The sequence below is a fragment of the Eurytemora carolleeae genome, unplaced genomic scaffold (assembly GCF_000591075.1).
Source record: "Eurytemora carolleeae unplaced genomic scaffold, Eaff_2.0 scaffold998, whole genome shotgun sequence".
Classification (NCBI taxonomy): Eukaryota; Metazoa; Arthropoda; class Copepoda; order Calanoida; family Temoridae; genus Eurytemora; species Eurytemora carolleeae.
The window spans coordinates 33,436-58,527 of record NW_019397054.1 but is presented as its reverse complement, the minus strand read 5'-3'; the positions used below and the strand labels follow the sequence as shown (position 1 = coordinate 58,527).

Genomic DNA, 25,092 nt, shown 5'->3' with positions numbered 1-25,092 from the left:
TTCTTTTTTAACAATTTAATAATAGCTGTTTATTTATCCTAAACAAATCTTTCGTCTTCCGAGGTTTTTTTCTCAGTCTTAACTCGTCATCAAAATAAATATATTTAGTGTCTATTACTCGGGCAGCCGTAGTATATTTGAAATATCGAGCTGGGTTAACCGTTGCGTTCCCAGTTTGTACTGTACCTAGCTCTATGGACAGGACTAGCCAGTGCAACAATGTTCACACGTTCAGACTTTATGCTTCATATAGGTAGAATTTACTTTTCTAAAGGGGCAGAGGTGCGTGATTATTATCTTTTTATCTATCTAACCATTTGTCTATCTATCTATCTATCTATCTATCTATCTATCTATCTATCTATCTATCTATCTATCTATCTATCTATCTATCTATCTATCTATCTATCTATCTATCTATCTATCTATCTATCTATCTATCTATCTATCTATCTATCTATCTATCTATCTATCTATCTTTCTATCTATCTATCTATCTATCTATCTATCTGTATATCTATTTATCTGGCAATGTATATGTCTATCTAAGTATCTTTCTGGCAATGTATGAATCTATCAAAGTATCTATCTGTTAATAAAAGATTGTTTCTCTTCTGTATCGGATCAATATCAGCCCTGTGTGAACGGTGATTTGCGGCGTGAACCCCGGTTGGAAAACCTCGGTAAAAGTCAGATTATCGACGGAGAAATCTCAGCTATGAGGAAACCAGAGAACCCTCCGAAACTCTGGCAGTTTGAATACACTCCTTCGAAGCACAAGAGGACTTGAAGTTCGATCTTCATCTTGTCTTTATAAATATCAGTTTTCAAGTGACATTAAAGATATTTACGAAATGAACAGACATTAGTCAATGATATTATAGTAAACAAAAAGATTCTATATACAGGTAGTTTGATTTGTATTTTATTTCTTATTTTGTTTTACATGTTAATCTCTAAAAAACTAGTCATTTGGGCAGCAATTCTGAAAATCCAAATTTTGGCGTTTTGGAGCTTTTTATAATATACATTAGTAATAGTGCTAAGCAGAGTCTTGTAATGCCTGAAACAAACCATAGGTTGGAATGTAACACTTTTGATTTGGTAATAGCCTCATAGGTAGAACATTACATATTAATGTTATAAATCGGTAGATATTAACACTTATTAAAAACCTTGCCTGAAAGGAATTGTGTGGGTCATATATGTAAACGTATTCACACTTAAAATTGAAGTTTGCCTATATTTAAACTACTTTCAGTATAAAACACCTTATGTTATGATGTGCTGTATATCCTCTATCTAAAACTAAACTTTCTCTTAAGTATTTCTTTTTAAAAATGTCTATGTACCAAAAGTATAGATAGATAGATTAAAGATGAAAGCTGCGTGACCCAGTAGGATGGCAAATATTTGTAATTTTCTTCCAGGCACGCAGATATGAATACTCAATATTGGGTACAAACAACTCCAATGTACAGGATTAATCACAAAGGATGAGAATGAATTTGTGATATTTAAAAGGCTTATTTAATGAGTTTTCAAAGGAAGAAATAAGTTTCTAATTGCAGGAAATAATAAATAAGAAAACAGACAGTATAAATTCCGTACAGAAGACGTCTTATCCTTTGTGGGTAACCCTGCAGTAGCGAACATTATTTCTTGAAAATCCTAAAAAATGGATTTTTTTACAAAGGAATTGAGTTTTTGCAACAAACTCAAATTTTCTTATCCCTTTATCTTTGCAACCAGATAGTGTAAAGCTTTGATATTTCAAGTTTAGACTATTTGATCCAACAAAATTTATATTTAAAAATATCAAAGGTCGACTCCGACTTCGGGTTGTGAAGATGTACGGATTAGAAAAGCAGAGTTTGTGGCAAAAACTGAATTAATTTGTTTCGGAATCGGAACTAGTTTTATTGAAACAATAACAAAGATTGTAAACAAAGATCGGAATTTGCATGGGCAGAGTAGGACTGGCTTCCTTGTTAACTTCTATATTATATATGTCACAAAAAATGTTCACAAATCCTATCCGCGCAAACTTAATTTTTATTTCATTTTTTATGAAAAAAGAAAAAAATGGTTTAACTATAAATAATGTTTAAAACGTTTTTTTATGTTCTTTTTGAAGCATTAATCAGCTCTGAATATTCTTTTGTTAACTCGATAAAATGTTTTATAAATTTGTTCAAAGTTGACAGTTCATTTATAAATTTGTCCCTCAATGTTCATATACTTAACATATACATATTTTCTTCCATTTATAAAAATTTTTTTTTGAAAATATTCAGAATTTTACATGAAGTTTGATTGTAATGTGTCCAAGCCTCATATTCTTGGCTTTGCAATTTAAATTAAAGTCATGAAACTATTAAAAAATTCTTAAATTGCCTTAAAATTTCAATAAAAGTTCAAAATATCATTTGATCTAAAACTTCAAACTGAGAGAGTTTCAATCTTAATGTTGTAGGATGGAAGATAAGCTGCCAAGTGCACTTGTTTTGTGACTGAAAATCAGACTAGATCTCAGTTGAAATATGAAAGGATTTGTGTTTGAAAATCAGGCTATGTCCATCAATCTTTTACTCACTACGCTGCTCTCAGGTATAAAAACAGAAATGATAAAAACATTTAATTCTAAAATTTGTTTCAATTTGTTTCATTAATTAGAAAAGGTAAGTTTGTTTTTAATCTTATTAGTTATTATTATGTAGATACGAAAGAAGTTGTATTAATAAAATGTTTTTATCGCCTCTTATATTATTTTTGAGCGAGATATCAAAACGATTGCATACAATTTATATTATATTATAAGTTATATATTTATGATCGCAATAATGTTTTAACATGATTGTTATCCATGGGTAAAGGTGGATACCAAAAAAAAACTTTATATCCAATATTTTGAATTTTAGAAGCCAGTAGTTCCTTCATAAGGATCTTTATATTAGGAGCTACTGGTTTTGAGGTTGGATATCATTAGCAGTTGTATCCAATGTTTTTAAAGAATCTTTAGGACCTACTGGTGTATAGGGTTCATATCATAATCAATTGTATCCAATAATTTATTTTGAATATTTAGGAGCTTCTAATTTTAAGGTTGGATATCATAATCAATGGTATCCAATAATTAATTTTGAATTATTAGGAGCTACTGAGTTTTAGGGTGGGTAATGGGTATCATAATCAGTTTAGGGTGGGTAATGGGTATCATAATCAGTTTTTTCTAATGCTTTTTTTTAATCTTTAGAAGCTACTGGCCTTTAGGATGGATATAATAAGCAGTTGTATTCAATGATTTTTTTAAAATCTTTAGGAGCTACTGGCTTTGAGGGTGGATATCATAAGCAGTTGTATCCAAGAATATCCACGAATACGAGCGTTTATGAGAAGGCGGTGGGGGAAGAAGTAACATTGTGGTGCGATCCTCAGGTAAAGTTATCATTTCAAGTAACCCTTCATTTTCAAATAGAAAAATAAGGATAATACATTCATGAATGATAAGGCAACGGTTGAATTGATAGGTCGAAATATGCCACTGTAGGGTTAAAGATTACAGTCCTTTTTATCCTATTCAATCTCTCCACCCCCTCATAGGTGTTTTACATAACTCAAAAAGTAATTGTCTGAAGCTGTTACAATTTTTCCAAAATCTCATAGCCCTCTCTTTAGGTCTAAAACTACCTGAGTCCAAAGGCACACTGCCTGAATGACTATAACTTTTTCCCATAAGAAACTAAATATGTATTTTGACCCACTTTAAATTGTCAGATTTTGATAAATTATATAGCTTTATTGAAATGAACATAAAAGGAAGCACATTGCACAAGTTTTGCAAACAAATTTGCAAACTATTTGCACATTCCCCATCAAAAAAAAATTTTGTACATTTTTAGTTTTTCCTACTGAAACATCAGGTTATTTAAACTTTTTCACAAATTTTTGCATATTTTGAAATGGTATGGGAAATGACTTTTTAAAAATGTAAATTTTATCCTGTTTTGAGCAATTTTTTTAATACTTTCTCACTATATAACTAGATTTTGCTAAAAAAGTAATTATTCTCCGTTTGTATCACGTGACAATGATACTGCACTGAAAATTGGTGGCAGTTCTGGTCACTTGATACGGACCTATCAATTATATCTATTAAAAATGAAAAATTATTAAATTCAATAATAATAGGAGCAAACCTGAGTATTTCGGGCTCCTTCGGGATATATCGTCGTTTTCAGCTTTGTTGCGTATTTGCTCTGTTTAATACTTAGAATCTTATATATAATTTTGGTATAATTTTGACATAGTTTTATATCAATTTCACGAGACAGGAACATCAGATAAAACTCTCATAGGTCTAGATTTCTTAGATTTCAGCCTATACCAACTTTCATTTTTCCTTTACTGTCCCTTCAAGCTTTAAACGGAATAGAAAATATTTGATTAATTGTATAACTATAGTTTGTTGTTTAGGATGTTGGTAGTTTTGTAGTGCTTTGGAGGAAAAATGATCATATGATCCTAACAGCTGGAGATATGATAGTTAAACCAGATCCAAGGCTTAGGTATACAATTAGATATTTTAATATACATTTCTTCTTTTTTTGGTTGGTTTATTTTTATCCAAAAAAAAAGTAGAAAAAAGGCTAAACTGATATGGTCCATTTTTTTGTCAGGCCCCGAATTACCGACCCCAATGTTGATTATTGGCCGGTCATTTCAAAAAGATTTAAAAGTTTGAAAATTTCCAATGAAAACAGGAGAATCCGCGAAAATCTCATTTTTTGATCTTCAACACAATGAAAAGGAAAGAATTCTAGATACATATTTATAGTAACAAACAGCTGATATCATATTTAGAACGATTGATAAAGCGCTTTATAAGTATAAAATTAATGAATTTAAAAACGACCTGTTTCATTGTTTTTAATCTCACTTCATATTTCCTTAATAATAAAAACATATTTCCTAATTAAAAGTTGCAGTTTTTAACCTGTTGAATTTTTTTCTTTTTAAAATTCTGTAATGGTTTTATTTAGGCTATTTTTAAAACATCTCTGAATTCATTCAGTTTCTGAAAGTTTTTGCCCGTCATTCAAGATTTCTTTCAATAGAATCGAATTTACCTCTACATTCAACTTCATATTTTATCGTCCTAAGAATTATTCAATAATAATGTTTTTCAAATAAGAGATTTTTCGGTCAAATTTCTCCAGAAAAATGTTGTTGCAATTTAAAAAAAAGCAAAAACTAACTACAATATAATAACTATCAAATTCAGATAATGGCGAAATTTTAGAAAACATTTGTTTTAATGCAGGTACTTAATAATTGTATTTATTCTCTGTTAAGTTTGGTGGAAAAGAATCTACGCATAAAGAGTTTAGAAGCTGGCGATGCAGGAACCTATACCTGCTATGTGAGCACTAATGGACCTGAAGTTAGTGTATCTCATAACCTTCATATACTAGGTACTTATACATATATATTATATATTATATATACCTCCTTGTAACTTTTATATACCAGGTTCTTAAACATAGATTTAACTTCTATGTAACCTTTATATACTAGGTACTTACACATAGATATACCTTCTATGTAACCTTCATATACTAGGTACTTACACATAGATATACCTTCTATGTAACCTTCATATACAAGGTACTTATACATAGATATACCTTCTATGTGACCTTCATATACCATATACATAAACATAGATATAACTTCTATATGTAACCTTCAAATACCAGCTACTTTTCATCATTGTAGATTACCAATTTCCACACAATTTCCCTTGAAAATCTACCACGCGACTTCTTGTCAAATTCAAGAGAGAAATTATAAAAGTTTACCAAAAAACACAAGCTTGATTTTAAAACAAAACTGTCGACATAGTTTTGCGAGAACCTTTATTTCAGCAAAAACCATATCCCCGTCCCCGCAAAATATTTGCACAAGTATTTGCAAAATAACTACATGAATAGGATATTTTGATCTTTTTATGACCCAAACTGTGTGTCATAATATATAAATTTGAGTTTTAAGAGGGGTCACCGATTTAACATTTTTCGATTTGAGGAGTTTGATAATCAAAATGGTTGACATTTTTTAAAATCAAAATCGAAATTTATCTAACGTTTGATTTAAGTAAGCAGTTGAACAAGGATTGTTAGGAGGAGAAATTGAGAGAGAGCATATATATCTTTTATTTGACTCATAAAAAAAAGAATGCATTTAATTGGTGTTCATATGCACTAATGTTCAAATCGACTAAAAACTAGATATTACAATTGGAAATAATCCATTTTTATAAAGTAGAACAAGGATATCTTCATTTTTCAGACTAAGGAGTAAAGTGTGCCGCACTTTTTACATGACACTAACGGGGCTTCACATTAAATTACTTGGACAATCCCTTTAAATTATAAACAGCACCAGATGTATTTAATCACTAATTAATGGAAAATACTTACAGGGGCCTAAATAAGGATTCTGTAGGGGGGGGGTAGATTTTTTTAAATTTTAATTTTTTACCCCCCCTAGAATTTTTTAACCCCCCCCCCCCCCTAGAAAAATATCATAATGTATGTCAAATTATTGGTTTTAGTTGGGTTTGGTAAAGGCTTTATTTCATACCTTTCAGCTGTTACCTTGTTTTATATCCTTCATCATTATAGTCATTCATTTTACATTAACTGCAAAGAACTGTAAAAAACTGAATTTATTTTAAGTAACATAAAAAATAGTTTTACTCTAAGAGAAAAAATATGTTACTATTTTAAATCTTTAGAAAAGCTACACTGCAAAACTTTGAAAAAATATCGTATTTGTTTATATTTTTATTTCTAATTTCTAAAATTTTCTTGTCGTCAATGTAGTATGTTAAGATCTTAAATAAATCTAATATGGAAATAGCATTATTTATGGCATTTTTAACCCCCCCTGTTTCTGCCACTGGATACTTAGATAAAATTAACCAACTTTTTTAAAATTCATATTTCCTTCCTCTGATTCTGTATTCACCATGGACTGGAATTTAATTGAAACTGATGATGATATTTCTAACTTTGAGTTTCCAAACTCAGAGAAAGTTTTGTGTTTGACGTTTCTAAAAGTTAAAATACTTCTTTTAATAGACATCACATCATCACCGGGGCAAAAATTTGAATATTTCTTAGAGTTAAAGGGATTGTAGATCTTATTTCATGACCCCCCCCCCTCCCCTTCCCCTCCCTACCCATTTATAAAGTTAATTCTTAAACGATACCTATAAAACTATGTTTGACAAAAATTGGAAAGTACTTTACTTTTCCATTTCATCATTGTTAGTTCAATAAAGATTTAAACAGTACCATTGGAAATGGAACATGTAATGATTTTGAATTTAGGGTCACTTGAAATAACATTTACAGTCCCTTTAAACATTGTCCTTTGCACAATATACAGTCCCTTTAAACATTGCCCTTTGCGTAATTTACAGTCCCTTTAAGCATTGTTCTTTGCACAATTTAACGTCCCTTTAAGCATTGTCCTTTGCACAATTTACAGTCCATTTAAACACCTTTGCGCAATTTACAGTCCCTTTAAACATTGCCCTTTGCGCAATTTACAAAAGCTTAGGTTAGCTTAATTTCGTATTCTAGTATATCCAACATCATGCATACAATTCTGGGAACAGAATACCAAAATACCAAATCCAATAGAGAGGATAAGGTTATCGTTAAATTATTTATATGTCCAGTTTATTCATCACAATTCAGAGAAAAAGAATTGAGAACAAAACTAATTTTCTAGACGGTTTAAAAGATATGTTTTTAAAGTTTACTTTGTTCGACTAATAATAAAACACTTTTGTAAATTATTATATTTACATATACATACCTTTATCAGAAGTCAGTACCTATCTTGTCAATACAGGCTGTTTCAAATGATAAGGCCGACACGAAAAGAATACAAAAAAATGATACAAATTTGGAAAGTGAAAGAATCGAAAATAATTGGCAAGGAGAAAGATGAATGAAAAAAGAAAGTCTTGATATATTTGTCATTAATTAACCATAATACAGAGCATGCTTAACCCTATACGATTTGCTTTTTAATTAAACAAAAATGAGACAACAAGATAAATAGTCTATTTACTGTAAAGAACTTGCTTTAAGAAGAATAACAATAAAAAGAAAATTTGTAACAAATGAACGCATTGAAAGTTAGCACTGATGAACTGTTTGACATTTTACATTAAAAGCCTGACACGAGGAAACAATTTGTCTCTTTAAGTTGGAACTCTCTCTTGCCCTTCCTTCCACACTAATATCAATCTTCTTACTTCCATAAAACTATTCTCAAAAACAATTTGTGAAGGAACTGATTACTCATCTCAAACTACACCAAACTACACTTTTAAAATCCTTATATGTTTGTAACCTGATGCCGTAGGATGTTCATATCTCAAACCTGATGCCGTAGGATGTTCATATCTTAAACCTGATGCCGTAGGATGTTCATATCTCAAACCTGATGCCGTAGGATGTTCATATCTCAAACCTGATGCCATAGGATCTTCATATCTCAAACCTGATGCCATAGGATGTTCATATCTCAAACCTGATGCCGTAGGATTTATTTTTAATTTGTCTTCTTCTCTTAATTATGACTGAAAACCTCGTAGACGTTGAACCCTCGAAAAGTTGATCCTGGGGTTCAATTTTTTAATTATGGCATTAACCATAAATTGGCGATAGAGGGGGGGGGGGGCGTTGGACGCCCCACACTTTTTTATTGCGCCATTACTCTCATTTTTAACAATATTACTTTGAAACTTCTTGGTTTTTCAAAAACAGTAATTTTTGGGATTTTTGAACTTATTGTTGAACGTCTAGGGTTTGGTATAAGACGACCGAAGAGCTGGTCGGTACTTTAAAAATATCTCCTATTTAAAACTTGGTGCAGGATTGATATTGACCTTATCCTGGATACATTGCAATAAACTTCTTCATTGCTGACATTCTCTCATCCATCATGGCATTTTAGGTGTCCTGAAATGCCTTGACACTAAACTCACTATTTGTCGGAAACTTGGGTATTTGGAAATTGAAAGGTACAGTCACCACAACATGTCCATGCCCAGCTTTATCAATTTTCGATATCCTTTCCCAGAGATCTAGACAAATGGTAGATATCTTTCGTTTTTCTTGGATATTTCCCTCTGTATCCTGCAGTTGAAAAGCTTGATAAAAATTTGATTTAGAGTTCTTCATCTGTTCCAAGGAGAACTCTCGACTAAGTGTATCCAGAGACCGAATTTAAAGAATTTGAGCGGCGGCTTAAACTTAAGCCGCCGCTCAAATATGGTTGGTTTCACTTAAAATTGTATTCAATGTTTCAAGATTTAAGCCGGCGCTTAATTGAAACCGGTTTTTGGCGAATTTAAGACGTGGCTTAAATTCATTAAATTCGGACACTGAAAACAGGTTTTATCAGCACCTCTATCAAAAGTATAAAACATTGATACTAAAATCCCATCAACTAGAATTATTTTCCCAGATCTTGTATCTTTATAAAGGAAGCCTTGATGACTGGCTTGTTCCTTTACAGTGGTCTCACTATCCATTTCCTCCAAGGAAGTATTTAAAGAATTATCCAAGGATTTTTTGGGTTTTGGCCCCATTTTCGCCACAAGATTGACGAAAGCCAGATTATATCTAGAATCTTCCAGATTTCTGTGAATTTACTTTAAATTGTGTGTAAGGCTTGAATTGAGAAAGTAGTGTGAACTGCCTAAAACACTCTTACAGAGAGATGTTTACTACTCAACTGCTCTGAACTAACTATTTAATTTTAAGCCATCATTGTCGTATAAAAACCAGAACAAACTATCTTTAGTAAACATATTAAAAAGAACTTGGTGGTAATTTGTATTTTATATTTTTAGTGAAACATTTATTACAGTACAGGCAAAAATAAGAAAAATCTTGGTTAATGGAGCAGCATTTTTTTCCTAAACAAAAGTCAATGGCCGCCCCTTCCAGGTGGTTCTCCCGCCTTCTCCCCNCCCTCTCCCCCCTGAAGTATCTAAGACTATAAGTTGGCACTGCCCTCTGCATAAATAAACTATATAAGTCTGAAAATGATGGATGAATCTTGATACATTATACCTCTACACCCTTTCAGATATATATATATATACCTACCCATATCACTAATGTACTCGATATAAAGAATATTGTTCAATTAATGCATTTGATAATTCTGTAAAAGATAAATAAGAATTGTATGTAAAAAATCCATTAAGCTAGATAAAGAAATGACTGAATTTAAAGGCAAAATTTCAAGTGACAAATCTGATTTTCAAAGATAGCATTTTTTTAAACATGGAGTTTTTTCGAAATAAAAAGTAAATTGTCAAACTTAGTCCTCAATGATCATTCAAAAATTTTAAACATCATTATTTAGCTTTTTGTATTACTGACATAGCTTAAAATTACGGTTACAGTCCCTTTAAAGTCAACTCGATCTCAATAGTTGATTTAATGCGTAATTTTTATTGAAACTGATTAGATCGGCATGAAGGTAAAAAACCCAGTTTCTGTATAATACTAAACTGTAAATGAGATTGGTAAGATTTCCTTGGAAGCTTGCTAATAGGACTAATGGTGGACAAATCGTACCCTCCCTTATCCTGCCAAATTCCCCAGCCCTTCTAACCCTACTATTCCTCACTGCGCAAGATTCCCCCTCCCCCCACCCTCCATACGACCAAGATATTCCCCCTATATACTTTAACCAGTAGAAAAAATTTCGGGTTGAGTTTAGCTGTTTTATTTACTAAAAAAGTTTGTAATATTAAAAATATTCAGCACTACTTGTCACCCCTTTATAATAAACAGTTTTCATCTTCTTTCATCTTTTGTTACATATATATAATAAAGCTCTTCACTCATATATTTATATACAAATGAGCTATAGCTGGCAAACGGATGGACTGTAGGGGCTGACATTTTATAAGGGAACCCTTAAGTACCCCAGGGTAAATTAGGCTACAAAATTTTTAATTTTTTGAAATATCGAATTTTTTTTTTAAGTATTTCTTAAAGTCCATGGGCAAGGTCGGGCACTTCGGCTAGTAGTTTATAAAATAGAAACTTGCTTTGTTCGAAATAAATTTTAGTTATTAATATTTTCAATTTTAGTTCCTGCGAGTGTTAGAGCTGAGCCTTCTGATGGTAACTATGTTGTGAAGAAGGACAGAAGGGTGGAGCTCAAGTGCTCCGCCTCAGGAAATCCTTTGCCAGAGGTCGAGTGGACGAAAAAGGTAAAAGTCATTTTTGTAGATTTTAATCTGTATCATCCCTCCTTTCCTCATTTTACTCTCTACAGTGCTGTGCAATTGAAGAATTCAAAAAAATGATCTCCAATTCAATGTTGTTTCATCTTTCCCACAGCGTCTGATCCAAACAGTTAATGCAAATGTTTAATACCTAAGGGTGAATTGATTGTCTGTTTTCCCAGACACACTTGAAAGAATTATCATTAAATCTACCAAAATACAAAGAGTAATTATAGAATTAAAATAATTTATATTATTTCGGAACTATAGACATCGTTGAAAAATCAAACGCTTTTTGTAAGTCCAATTAACATTTCTACGAAATAATTTAGTTCAGCTTATATGAAGGGACCAACGAGGTTATAGTGTATAGAGTGATGATGTACATTACTCCTTTACTAATTTTATACGCCATGAACTATACTGACAGCGTACTGCATATTTGTTTATAATAAATTGATTCTGGCCTAACCTATAGTATATCAATATTAGTAAACAGTTGTAAGTGTATACAGTTCAGCTAACTGAGCACACAGGTAGAGAACTATCATCCCCCCTTGGAAGGGACTGACGTATCACGATACCCTCCAATTTTAGATTTTAGATTTTAGAATTTTAGATTTTAGAATTTAGCATCCTCGATTTAATATGTGTGTCATAAAACTTTGGAATATAAGTTCGTTTTAACTTTGATAAGTGTTTAACTCTGATTAAATCTTTCATTGTTTCTGCTACACAAATCCGCAAGTGAATTTTCTGGAGAAGAAGAAAATATAAATATACAATTTTCAAAGAGCAAAAAACGGATAACTCAGTAATTCTAATATTTTAATTGTACTGCTATGAAGCGGACATATCACTCTTGAAGCGGACATATCAATCTTGAAACGGAGAGTCATTCAAAATAAGTTTACAGTCCCTTTAATGTTTGTATTCATATAACTGTTGTTAAATCAACTGAATCCTGAATCTGAAAATAAATCCCCAAATCTTGAGAAAACTACCAACTAAATGATAAAGGAAACCCATGTGGTCCAAACTTCGCCAAATATCAAATTTTATTTTTAAAATTGAATTTAAATTTTCTTTCAGATAAAGAACTTTAGATTTTTCAGCTTTCAATTTGAGCAAGATATTTTAAGATGATGGCTGATGAATAAAATAAGAGTTTGTCTACGTTTCAGCCACATTCGGAAATTTGTTCGACCGTCTTGGATTTTTTTTTTATGATAAAATTAAGTGTGTTGTATGAATTATAAAAGTTTTGAAATCTTGAAAGTTTCATTGAAAACAAATGACAGCACTAACTGTGTGCAGGGAGGAAGGCTGCCTGGAGACGAGATGAAAATATTCGGAGAAACTCTTGTTATTCAGTCAATTGCTAAGGTAAGCGATTTTATTAAAAGAACATGAAATAGATTATTATTGTTTTGGCTTGAACATAGATGTTGGGATACAAATTAAAGATTAAAAACCTAGGATTAATGTATTGAATGTATATGTAAAGAATGACCGGGGAGTGTACACATGAACAGCCAGGAATAATGTATTAAATGTATTAATGTACAGAATGACCGGGGAGTGTACACATGAACAGCTAGGAATAATGTATTGAATGTATATGTAAAGAATGACCGGGGAGTGTACACATGAACAGCCAGGAATAATGTATTGAATGTATATGTAAAAAATGACCGGGGAGTGTACACATGAACAGCCTGGAATAATGTATTAAATGTATTAATGTACAGAATGACCGGGGAGTGTACACATGAACAGCTAGATATAATTTAATGAATGTATTTATGTAAAGAATGACCGGGGAGTGTACACATGAACAGCTAGATATAATGTAATGAATGTATATATGTAAAGAATGACTGGGGATTGTACACATGAACAGCCAGGAATAATGTATTAAATTTATAAATGTACAGAATGACCTGGGAGTGTAGACATGAACAGCCAGGAATAATGTATTAAATGTATGAATGTACAGAATGACCTGGGAGTGTACAAATGAACAGCCAGGAATAATGTATTAAATGTATATGTAAAGAATGACCGGGGAGTGTTCACATGAACAACTAGGAATTATGTATTAAATGTATATGTAAAGAATGACCGGGGAGTGTTCACATGAACAACTAGGAATAATGTATTAAATGTATATATGCACAGAATGACCGGGGAGTGTACACATGAACAGCTAGGAATAATGTATTAAATGTATATGTAAAGAATGACCGGGGAGTGTACACATGAACAGCTAGGAATAAAGTATTAAATGTATAAATGTACAGAATGACCGGGGAGTGTATATCTGTACAACCAGGAATAATGTATTAAATGTATAAATGTACAGAATGACCGGGAAGTGTATATCTGTACAGCTAGGAATAATGTATTAAATGTATAAACGTACAGAATGACCGGGGAGTGTATATCTGTACAGCCAGGAATAATGTATTAAATGTATATGTAATGAATGACCGGGGAGTGTATATCTGTACAGCTAGGAATAATGTATTAAATGTATAAATGTACAGAATGACCGGGGAGTGTATATCTGTACAGCCAGGAATAATGTATTAAATGTATAAATGTACAGAATGACCGGGGACTGTATATCTGTACAGCTAGGAATAATGTATTAAATGTATAAATGTACAGAATGACCGGGGAGTGTATATCTGTACAGCTAGGAATAATGTATTAAATTTATAAATGTACAGAATGACCGGGGAGTGTATATCTGTACAGCTAGGAATAATGTATTAAATGTATAAATGTACAGAATGACCGGGGAGTGTATATCTGTACAGCTAGGAATAATGTATTAAATTTATAAATGTACAGAATGACCGGGGAGTGTATATCTGTACAGCTATGAATGGAGTGGGTCATTCTGCAGAGGCAGAAATCAATCTTCAGGTTTTATGTAAGTATTATTTAAATATTTTGTCTAATGAATAAACAGCTTTTTATATTATATCCCATCTTTGAATAATATTTTAATTATCTTTTGGTGGATTTCCAGTATATCCCCGCGGTATTTAACTTAAGCCATTTAATAAAAAAAACACTGTTGTCTGTAGATATCAATTTTAGTAAGCGCTATCACAAACTAAAAGTTTTTTTTCCCTCCCGGCCTAAAACAAAATGTTTCTCAAAAACCTAAATTTTATAAAATGCAAAACAGAGAAGCAAGTTTTTTCATTTCGTTAATTTCTTTCTCTAGATTACAAAATAATGTTGTTTTAAGATGGAGTTTGTGCATTTTTCTTGTTTCCCTTAAATTGGTTTCATTTAGCTTTAGCATCTAAGTTTCCTTCCTCTTGTAGATGTTTTCTAATTAAAGTTTGCTGAGAGAGCAGGAGAAAAGGAGAAACTATAACTATCTTCTATACAGAATACTTTCATTTAACAAACAAACATTTCTCTGTGAAAAAGAAAAATGTAAAAATTGAGCGATCAAAATAAAAAAATGGAATCATTACGAGAGTATACTAAATGCTAAAATTGCTTATGGAAGAGAGAGGATTTGAGAAAAAAGAGCAACTACAGCTTTGATTCCTATATTCTTTATGCCTATTTTTGTCTTTATTTTTATATTTTGGCTAATTTTAATATTATGTTTATTCATTTTTTATTTGGGATGGCCTGATTTGTGGCATAAACTCAATTCTTTTAGATCAGCCTATCCTAATTTCTGAATTGTTTTTTTTTAATTGGCATTGCCAGTGGCATTTTTTACATTTAAATTTATATATATCAAATGCTGGCTTCATTTTTATTTCTAATCTGAGGCTTGTTTTTCGGGGGTATTAACCTTTTAAAATGTTTCCTTGATTTTGAAATTAATGTTTGCTTTTTAGATTTGAGGATAACTTTCTTTATTTTTTTTGTTTTGTTTTTTTGAAACTGTTTTTTTTTAATCTTGGCAATGATACTACTATGGCAGATGTAGGATTGAATAAATATAAAAGAAAAAGTTGAAAGAAAAGTTGTAAAACTCATCAATATTTTGGCTTGCTCCAGCTTTTATCTAGAATATCTAATATTGGACTAAAGCAACAGTTTTTACAAAGCAAAAATATATATTTATGCTTTGGAAATATTAATCTTTATAAGACGAAATAAATATTATGAAAAATCATATTTATAAACAAATGATCATTAAGATACAGAAAGGTCAAACAATAGTTGTAAATGATAATATGAATGATTGCAGATCCTCCTGAGATAGAATTGTCAACCAATTTGTAACTAATAATATGAATGTTTGCAGACCCCACTAAGATATTATTGTCAACCAATAGTTGTAACTGATAATATGAATGTTTGCAGACCCCACTAAGATATAATTGTCAACCAATACATAGTTGTTACTGATAATAAAAATGGTTGCAGATCCCCCTGAGATAAAATTGTCAACCAATTGGTAACTAATAATATGAATGTTTGCAGACCCCACTAAGATATTTTTGTCAACCAATACTTGTAACTGATAATAAGAATGGTTGCAGATCCCCCTAAGATAGAATTGTCAACCAATGGTTGCAAATGATAATATGAATGCTTGCAAATCCCACTGAGATATAATTGTCAACTAATAGTTGATACTAATAATAATATGAAGGTTTGCAGACCCCACTAAGATATTATTGTCAACCAATAGTTGTAACTGATAATATGAATGGTTGCAGATCCTCCTGAGATATTATTGTAAACCAATAGTTGTAACTGATAATATGAATGGTTGTAGATCCTCCTGAGATAGAATTGTCAACCAACAAGGTTCACTCTGGAGAAAGTAAGGAAGCACATTTAACCTGCATAGTAAAAGGAAACCCAAACCCAACTGTAAGTATTTCCTTTTTTTAACAATTTTTCCGAATTCTATTATTTTATGATTTTTCTGAGAGCCTAAACAAAGCAAATTGTGCAAGTTATGCATAACAAATTTACGCAACGTTTTATATACCATTTTTATTATTTGTGTTTATTATTTCTATTTACTCTTTGAAAATTGATAAATAATATTACAAATTGAAGAAACCAAATGCAATTCACTCTTGTTAGTCTTGGATGATTATTTGCTGTAAAATTTCAGACAATAACTATTCTGTTGTACAGTTGTTATTACTATACTTTTCTAAGGTTCGTTGGTATAAAGAAACCAGTTTACTGTCTGAATCTAGTTCTGTAAGCTTTGCAAACAGTAATGACAGACACACCCTTATATTAAGGTAGGCTGTTTTTATGTGATGTGACGCACCTTGCACTTAAAAAAAGTTCCTCTAAGATTATTCTTATGATAATATAATAATCATTCCATTTTAGAAACGGCCATATCCTATTGAACAGTTTTATATGATCATTCTTTACAAAAGATTTACAATAAAAACATTGTAAAGTGAAAAACAACTTCAATTTGAATTTTAGACTATTGTTTACATCAACATATTTTTAATTTCTGGTATTCTAGAAAAACAAAAACATTTTTCAGTAGTATCAGATCTGGTATTCTAGATAAAACTCTATGTTTAGTAGTATCAGATCCGGTATTCTAGATAAAACTCTATGTTCAGTAGTGTCAGATCTGGTATTCTAGATAAAACTTTATGTTCAGTAGTATCAGATCTGGTATTCTAGATAAAATTCTATGTTCAGTAGTATCAGATCTGGTCTAGACTTCGGCAACTATTCCTGTGTAGCAGAGAACTCTATGGGAACATTCAAGTAATGATATTATTATTATATATTTTAAAATTCAGAATTATTAAATTGTCAATTCAACTGCTTTCGGTTTTTAAAAGATGAATTATGTTAGAAATGCGTTTTTATCCTAATTTTCAAATATATGCATTTAAAAACTTTTATGATGGATTCATTACAAAACCCTTCCAGTAATTTCCTCGATGGTTTTTATTCATTGATTACTTAGCCATCTTATTTCAATATGAATGAGATATGAATGTTATTAACGTTGAACATTTTAAATTGTGGTTTCTCTGCAAAAGTGACTTGTGAATATATAATACACAAAAACAAAGACTGAAATTGTGATAATTGAACAAAAAATTTCGATATATTTTGAAAAATCGATCCGAGTCAGAATTTAATGAATATGAGTCTCAATTCCACCAAAAACCGGTTTCAATTGAGCGCCGGCTTAAATCTTTAATCATTAAATACAATTTTAAGTGGAACCAACCATACTTGAGCCGTGGTTTAAATTTAAGTCGCGGCTCAAATTCTTTAAAGTCGGCCTCAGATTAATGTTTAAAGGGTACCGAATTGTGAATCGGGAATATAAAATAAAATAAAATAATGTTTAGAAAACATATTGAAGTTCATGGGCGTCCGACTTCGCCTGTTTTTAGATCTGAGCCTAACACAAACCAACCCCAGGTAATATACATTAAAGGGGATCAATATTGGAATTGAGCCAACCACCCACTGGAGGTCACTGTGTTTTCACATCATTTTCTTGGAAATTAATTGCTGAATTCAAATCTGAAAAGCGTTTTAAAAAAATTGAAAATTGAGTGAGTTAGAGCTAAAAAAATCATCAAAAACATTAACAAGTTAAAAAACCTGAATTTACTACCATCATTTGGCCATAACTTCTTTAGATTTTAATATTTTTAAAAATGGTTTTCGAATCTTAATTCCGCATGAAATTTCCAAATTTCCTCAGTTGGGCGGCTGGCTGATTTCTAAAAAAGTCACAAATCAGGTGGTCATCCTGGCTACAGGGTGTCCCACATCATATTAAATCATCAATCGGTCTAAATTAAGATTTTCCGGACAAATCAGGAAGTTTAAGAAGAACGAATCATTTTAAAAAATTGAATAAGGGTAATAGAAGAATTTTCTTGCGGAAAATACTAGTTTTTTCCAGTATTATGGTTAAAGCTTGGAGATAATCAAGAAAACTTTTATTTTAATTCTACCAAGCTTTTGTAAATATGAAACATTTGAATAAAGAAAACATGTTATAAAAAATGGAAAAAATTCATCTTATTTCAAATTACTGTTAAATAGAATAAATCAAATAAATTTGTAGTTTTTTTTACATAACTCAAAAAGTATTGGTCTGAGGCTGTTGAAATTTTCTGACTTTTCCTCCATACCCAAAGCCCTTCCTTTAGACCTAAAACTGGGCTTTAATACTAACTGCCTGAGTCCTCAGGCCCACTGCCTGCCTGGCTGCTTTCCCCAGCATATCCTGGTTTTCAAGTACCCCAGAAGAGATAGGGTTAAATGTATTAAAATAAAATCAAAGCTTAAAATGTTAGACTAAATATTGTCATTTTTAAGATATGGATAAAAAACACAAAAGAAGGAGTAAAAACGAGATAGGGTTAATATATATTCTATACTATTGGTTTCGTCCTGTAAAAGTAAATATGTAATTTATCAAAAATTGAAAAATATACGTTTATAGTTTGTAAAAACACGATGAAATCATACGATGTTACATTTGATGTTAACCGATTAATGATTTCTTCTTCTTCACAACTAAGAAGTGAATTCATTGTTCTACCGATTATTTGTGGGAAAGCTGGGGGATGAAAAAGCTTAGTAATCTCTTCTTCTAATGATGATATTGGCCGCAGAGAGAGAACATGAAATAAAATTACAATTTCCTACAAATAGGATCAAGAAATTATAGGGTAGCCATAATCTATATTGTATATGTCTACTCATGATTTTCTATACTGCAAATTCAAAACAGCAAAAATATAAATAAATAAATTATGAAATTGTATTAATCTAAAAGTATATCAGGAGCAACGGTTTAAATATTAAGTAATATATACAAAACTTGGTTTTAGATCTGCAAATGAATAACAAATATGAGTTTAAATTTTTTTCTAAGCATCAGATAAAATGCGAGAAAAAAACTGATCAATCAGTTTAAAAAGTGGTGTGTCCGAGAAGTCAAACCGTTGTTTTATCATGGATGAATATCATATTCTTGTATTTATTACTAAAAAATTATTTTTAATCTTAGTTTCACCATTAATGGTACTTAAGTGGCTTTATTCAGAAGCGAAAGTGATGAAAATTGTCAGAGTGAAAACTTTTAGAGATATCTTCTTAATTTTTACTCAGATTTTAAGGATTGGACATTAAAGTTAAAAATTTGTAAGAAAATTTTTCTGTTTTGCCCCATTTTTTGACCGAATAATGAGTGTGGGAGTCTAGAAAACTAAATGTATGCATTTATTTTTTTTGCTCATTTTCTGGTTTAATGTTGATTTAATTTTGTTTATTTAGATGTATTTATTATCCTGGAGCGTGGACAGTTACTCCCCCATAGAGGAACATAGACTTCTATACAGGAAGATTAAACCATATCATGGGGTAGGTCTTATTATATTAAAATTACAGGCTGATCCAATAAACATGATGATTAAGTGACAACTTTTTACCGTCTCTATAATCTATGCACACACAATACTACTAACTATCCTATGTTTAGCCCCTTGATACTAACTATCCTATGTTTAGACACTGGATACTAACTATCCTATGTTTAGCCACTGGATACTAACTATCCTATGTTTAGCCACTGGATACTAACTATCCTATGTTTAGCCCCTTGATGCTAACTATCCCATGTTTAGCCCCTTGATATTAACTATCCTATGTTTAGCCCCTTGATGCTAACTATCCAATGGGAGAAGGAGACTGGACAAATGTTATAATACCTGGAGAACCCGGTCACCAAGGTTTCAACCACCTAAAATTCTACCAGATTTCAGGTTAATTTTATAATATTTAGAACTAAGGTTAAAGGTACTGTTATGAGACCCTCCTTGCTAAGATAGCACTGCCGATTCACATAACCCTTCCCTTAAAAGCTATGGCAGGTCACGTATGAAATAGATATTTGTGTTTTTAATATTTAAAAACTGATATTTTTTAATTGTGATAATATCTTCCACGTCATTGATCAGGAATAGGTATTACGGGACCATTGTGAATCGGGCATTGACTACAAGAAGGGACCACCCCCAAAAACAAACAAAAATGCTCACAGCTAAGTTACCAAAGATAATTTTTTTAAGAACGGAAAACTTCCCCGATTTTTAACTTTATAATCATTATATCCTAGACCCTTGATTTAACTATATATGCTGCTATATTTATTTTATAATCATTATATCCTAGACCCTTGATTTAACTATTATATGCTGCTATATCTATTTTATAATCATTATTTCCTAGACCCTTGATTTAACTATATATATGCTGCTATATCTATTTTATAATCATTATATCCTAGACCCTTGATTTAACTATATATATGCTGCTATATCTATTTTATAATTATTTTATCTAGACCCTTGATTTAACTATATAGGCTGCTATATCTATTTTATAATCATTATATCCTAGACTCTTGATTTAACTATACATGCTGCTATATCTATTTTATAATCATTATGTCCTAGACCCTTGATTTAACTATATATGCTTCTATATCTATTTTATAATTATTATATCCTAGACCCTTGATTTAACTATATATCCTGCTATATCTATTTTATAATCATTATGTCCTAGACCCTTGATTTAACTATATATCCTGCTATATCTATTTTATAATCATTATATCTTAGACCCTCGATTTAACTATTAATGCTGCTATATCTATTTTATAATCATTATGTCCTAGACCCTTGATTTAACTATATATCCTGCTATATCTATTTTATAATCATTATATCCTAGACCCTTGATTTACTATATTTATTTTATAATCATTATATCCTAGACCCTTGATTTAACTATATATGCTGCTATATCTATTTTATAATCATTATATCCTAGACCCTTGATTTAACTATATATGCTGCTATATCTATTTTATAATCATTATATCCTAGGCCCTTGATTTAACTATATATGCTACTATATCTATTTTATAATCATTATATCCTAGACCCTTGATTTAACTATATATGCTGCTATATCTATTTTATAATCATTATATCCTAGACCCTTGATTTAACTGTATATGCTGCTATATCTATTTTATAATCATTATATTCTAGACCCTTGATTTAACTATATATGCTGCTATATCTATTTTATAATCATTATATCCTAGACCCTTGATTTAACTATATATGCTGCTATATCTATTTCAGAATCATTATATTCTAGCCCCTTTTTTTAACTATATATGCTGCTATATCTATTTTATAACCAACGCTTAAAAAAGTATAAGATACACCATCAGTTTCTGTAGCTAAACCTGATCTGCAGGCGTAAGCTTTGATTTTTTTTTTTAAGTTTCTTCTTTTGAAAGTACATCATGAATAAAAATAAAGATGCATTAATTATAATTTTAATTAAATTCAAAATTTTACATCTTTTTTTTGATTTTCAGGATTAGTGGAAGATGCAGAATACGAATGTTTGGTTCAAGCCAGAAACCGGTTTGGTTGGAGCGAACCCAGCCGTTTGTTTACTTTTTTTACTTCTAGACCAGGTAAATTGTTTGCTTAAATTTTTGTTTTTCAATTGAAGACCAAAGTTTAAACCCAATTAAACCACTATTTCAGTCTATTTACGCCCAAGGAGAGCTTAAGCAAAGACTCGACTTTTAGCCGACATTAAAGTGCTGCCAAGCCTTTGAATTTGGGTATACCTTATACTAACCTCCTAGCGCAGCATTTTTAATGGCAGCGCTGCATAGGAAGAATGGGTCTGACTGTAAATGCTTTACGCTGCAGCTAGAAGGAGTATTTGGGTTTACCCTCATAAACTTCTGCATTGTGTTGGTTTTAAATCTAAGATTTTTTTTATTGTTATTAAAATTGTTTTCTATTATTTCAGCTCCAGTAGCTCATGACTTAGAATGGAAACGTGTATTATCCAATGGCATGAGAATATACTACCCATCTATCCTTCTTCAAGCCCTAGCCTTCGTAATCATGGCATTTGGTAGACATTAATTGGAACTACAATTGTCAAGATTATTCCCAATTCTCGAACGGGCACCCAAACTAATGAGGAATATATTTCACTGAACAATTATATTTATACCGAATGAAAAGTATAAAAATCAATATTTTATTGAGAGTGAAAATGGGTTCGGATGAGCAGACTCTCTGACATCGTTAATAGTTGATAGAATGAGACAAAGATAACGAGTCTATGTTTTGTCAATTAAAAAGACAAAAATATCTGGGTATTTCTAAGAATATTAGATTCACCTGTTGTTTTGAATGTATACTTTAAAAAAACAGTTCTTCGAATTTGTGTTATATTTGAACAAAAAAATTGTTGCACGTTATGTGTACAAAATTCTGATCAAAATGGAGAAAAACAACAAAATAAAAAAAACAATCTGTTTACCATGCTCCTTAATGGCATTTAAAAAAATTTTTTTTCAAGAAACACATATATCTACAAATATAAAACTGTATGAAGTCAACATAAAAAGTGCATTTATTCAAACAAGAAAAAAGTCCTTGTAAAACTTGGCTATCTTAGAGTTAGTACACATACAGTAGTGCTATAAAGCTGGAAAAAGCTCGTTATCCAGTTTACTATTCAACTGAAAATCTTATGAAAGTCCAAAACACATACTAAATCTACAGCAAAAGAACCTTCTGGGTCTAAGTATCTGATAACTTGCTTCAAACTCTAATTTCTAAACTACTAATTCTGCTTATCAATTCGTCAAGGGGTTACACCATCAGAGTGAACATATATCCTCATTTGTAGATTAGAGTTTGACGCGGGTAATCAGTTGTCAAAGTTAAATAATTTCTTTTAAACTGAAACTGAAATCTTGAAAAGAGAAACATTGAGTCTCTTTATTTCTTAAAGAATGAAACAATAGTCTGAAGTATAAAACAAACTGTGTAACCTGCTAAAAAAAGTAAAATTCGGCCGAAAAGAATTTAAGCCGCGGCTCAAATATTGTTGGTTTTACTTAAAATTGTATTCAGTTTTTCAAGATTTAGGCCGGCGCTCAATTGAACGTGTTTTGGGGGGCTTTGAGACGCGGCTAAAATTCATTAAATTCGAACTCTGATGACCTAAAAATAATGAATTTTATAATTAGTGTGATATATGTAGTAATCTTTTTTTACTTAAAATCATTTGTTATACCAAGAAAATCATTATTGGAAAATTATTCTCCTTACCTTTAATACATTTCTTTCTTCTGTACACATAAGTGAATTTTTATCTAGTTATCAAAAATGATTTCTTTTAAATTAAAGAAAATACACAGTGATAGCCTAGAAACTATGAAATAGAAAATACACGTGTATTTGATGTTATTATTAAGCAAAAACACGTGTATTTGATGTTATTATTTAGCAAATACAAGTGTATTTGATGTTATTATCAAGCAAATACACGTGTATTTGATGTTATCATTAAGCAAATACACGTGTATTTGATGTTATTATTTAGCAAATACACGTGTATGTGATGTTATTATTAAGCAAATACACAGCATAATTGCTGTATCCCATGATCATTGAACTATCTAAAGTCATAACTTTATTCTAAAAGTCGTCTTCCTATTTCAGAGTTTTCTGGATATCACTGTAAACAAATCCCGTGCTACTCAGACGCAGTGTTGTTTTCTTTCAAACCCAGAAACTTCGTAACAATTTTTTGCAAACTAAAAGAAATTGAGTTTTTGCCATAAATTCTGATTTTCTAATCCTTTTATCTTTGCAACCTAATGACGGAGAACTTAGTTATTTTAAACTATAAACTCGGTTAAATCAAATAATCTAAGTTTGAATTTTTAAAGGTTTACGCCATAACGTTGAAAATATTTAAACATTTCAGTTTTTGGCAAAGACACAATTTTTTGGTGTATCTTTTTAGATCTTTATTATCAAATTTTGAAATGAATTGATGTTGTGATAAAATTGTACTTTAATGTTGTACTGCACTCTTTATATTTTCGTAGTAAATAATAATCAAATCATAATAGAATAAAAACAGTTTTATCAATAGTTATTCATATTTAGCTGACAATAATAATTATAAACAATTTTACAGAAATAAACAATTTTTGTTGTATTTGTTTTTTTTTCGATCGAGAAATTAAAGTTTTAGAACCCTTTTCCTTCGAAATAAAATGAGCAAATGTTTCTATGAACTAAATTTAGTCCTACTTGAGCTAGCATCTTTTTTCATTTGGGGCTTAGTGTTTTCATTACAGGTTGTTATTCGTGTGTATGTATAAAAATTAATACAAATTGTTTCAGATCTCTCGATCCTCATCAGTTAATAAACATATTTTACAACAAAATTATGAATTTTCTAAATTTCTCTAACGGTTTTTTAAGAAAGAAAAAGATATATATAATATATACTTATGTTGACAGCAGGAATGTTTATGGCAAAATTGAAACAAAATTTTCCTCCCCAGTTTTTTAGTAACAAAAATTTAATTACTCTAGATGAAAAATTTAATTACTCTAGATGAAAAATTTAATTACTCTAGATGAAAAAATTAATTACTCTAGATGTAGATGAAAAATTTAATTACTCTAGATGAAAAAATTAATTACTCTAGATGAAAAATTTAATTACTCTAGATGACAAATTTAATTACTCTAGACGAAAAATTTAATTACTCTAGATGACAAATTTAATTACTCTCTAGATGAAAAATCTCTAGATGAAAAATTTAATTACTCTAGATGAAAAATTTAATTACGCTAGATGAAAAATTTAATTACTCTAGATGAAAA

At 30.6% G+C, this 25,092-nt stretch overlaps 1 protein-coding gene across 2 annotated transcripts; it reads left to right on the top strand.

Annotated features, from left to right (window-relative positions):
• Positions 1 to 743: 743 nt before the first annotated feature.
• LOC111711453 (lachesin) lies at positions 744 to 23,699 on the top strand. 2 transcript variants are annotated; one of them, XM_023485823.1, is made up of 16 exons: positions 744 to 908; positions 2,477 to 2,610; positions 3,323 to 3,438; positions 4,477 to 4,568; positions 5,356 to 5,474; positions 11,199 to 11,320; positions 12,653 to 12,721; positions 14,195 to 14,276; positions 16,104 to 16,201; positions 16,499 to 16,587; positions 17,015 to 17,080; positions 17,680 to 17,752; positions 19,628 to 19,714; positions 20,007 to 20,115; positions 21,750 to 21,851; positions 22,199 to 23,699. In XM_023485823.1, the coding sequence occupies exons 2-16, from the start codon at positions 2,544 to 2,546 to the stop codon at positions 22,315 to 22,317; spliced, it is 1,410 nt and encodes a 469-aa protein (XP_023341591.1). In that variant the 5' UTR covers positions 744 to 908; positions 2,477 to 2,543; the 3' UTR covers positions 22,318 to 23,699. The 2 variants fall into 2 exon arrangements, with proteins under 2 accessions (XP_023341591.1, XP_023341589.1); XM_023485821.1 differs by having other exon boundaries at positions 17,012 to 17,080; positions 22,199 to 23,698.
• The last annotated feature ends 1,393 nt before the right edge of the window (positions 23,700 to 25,092 follow it).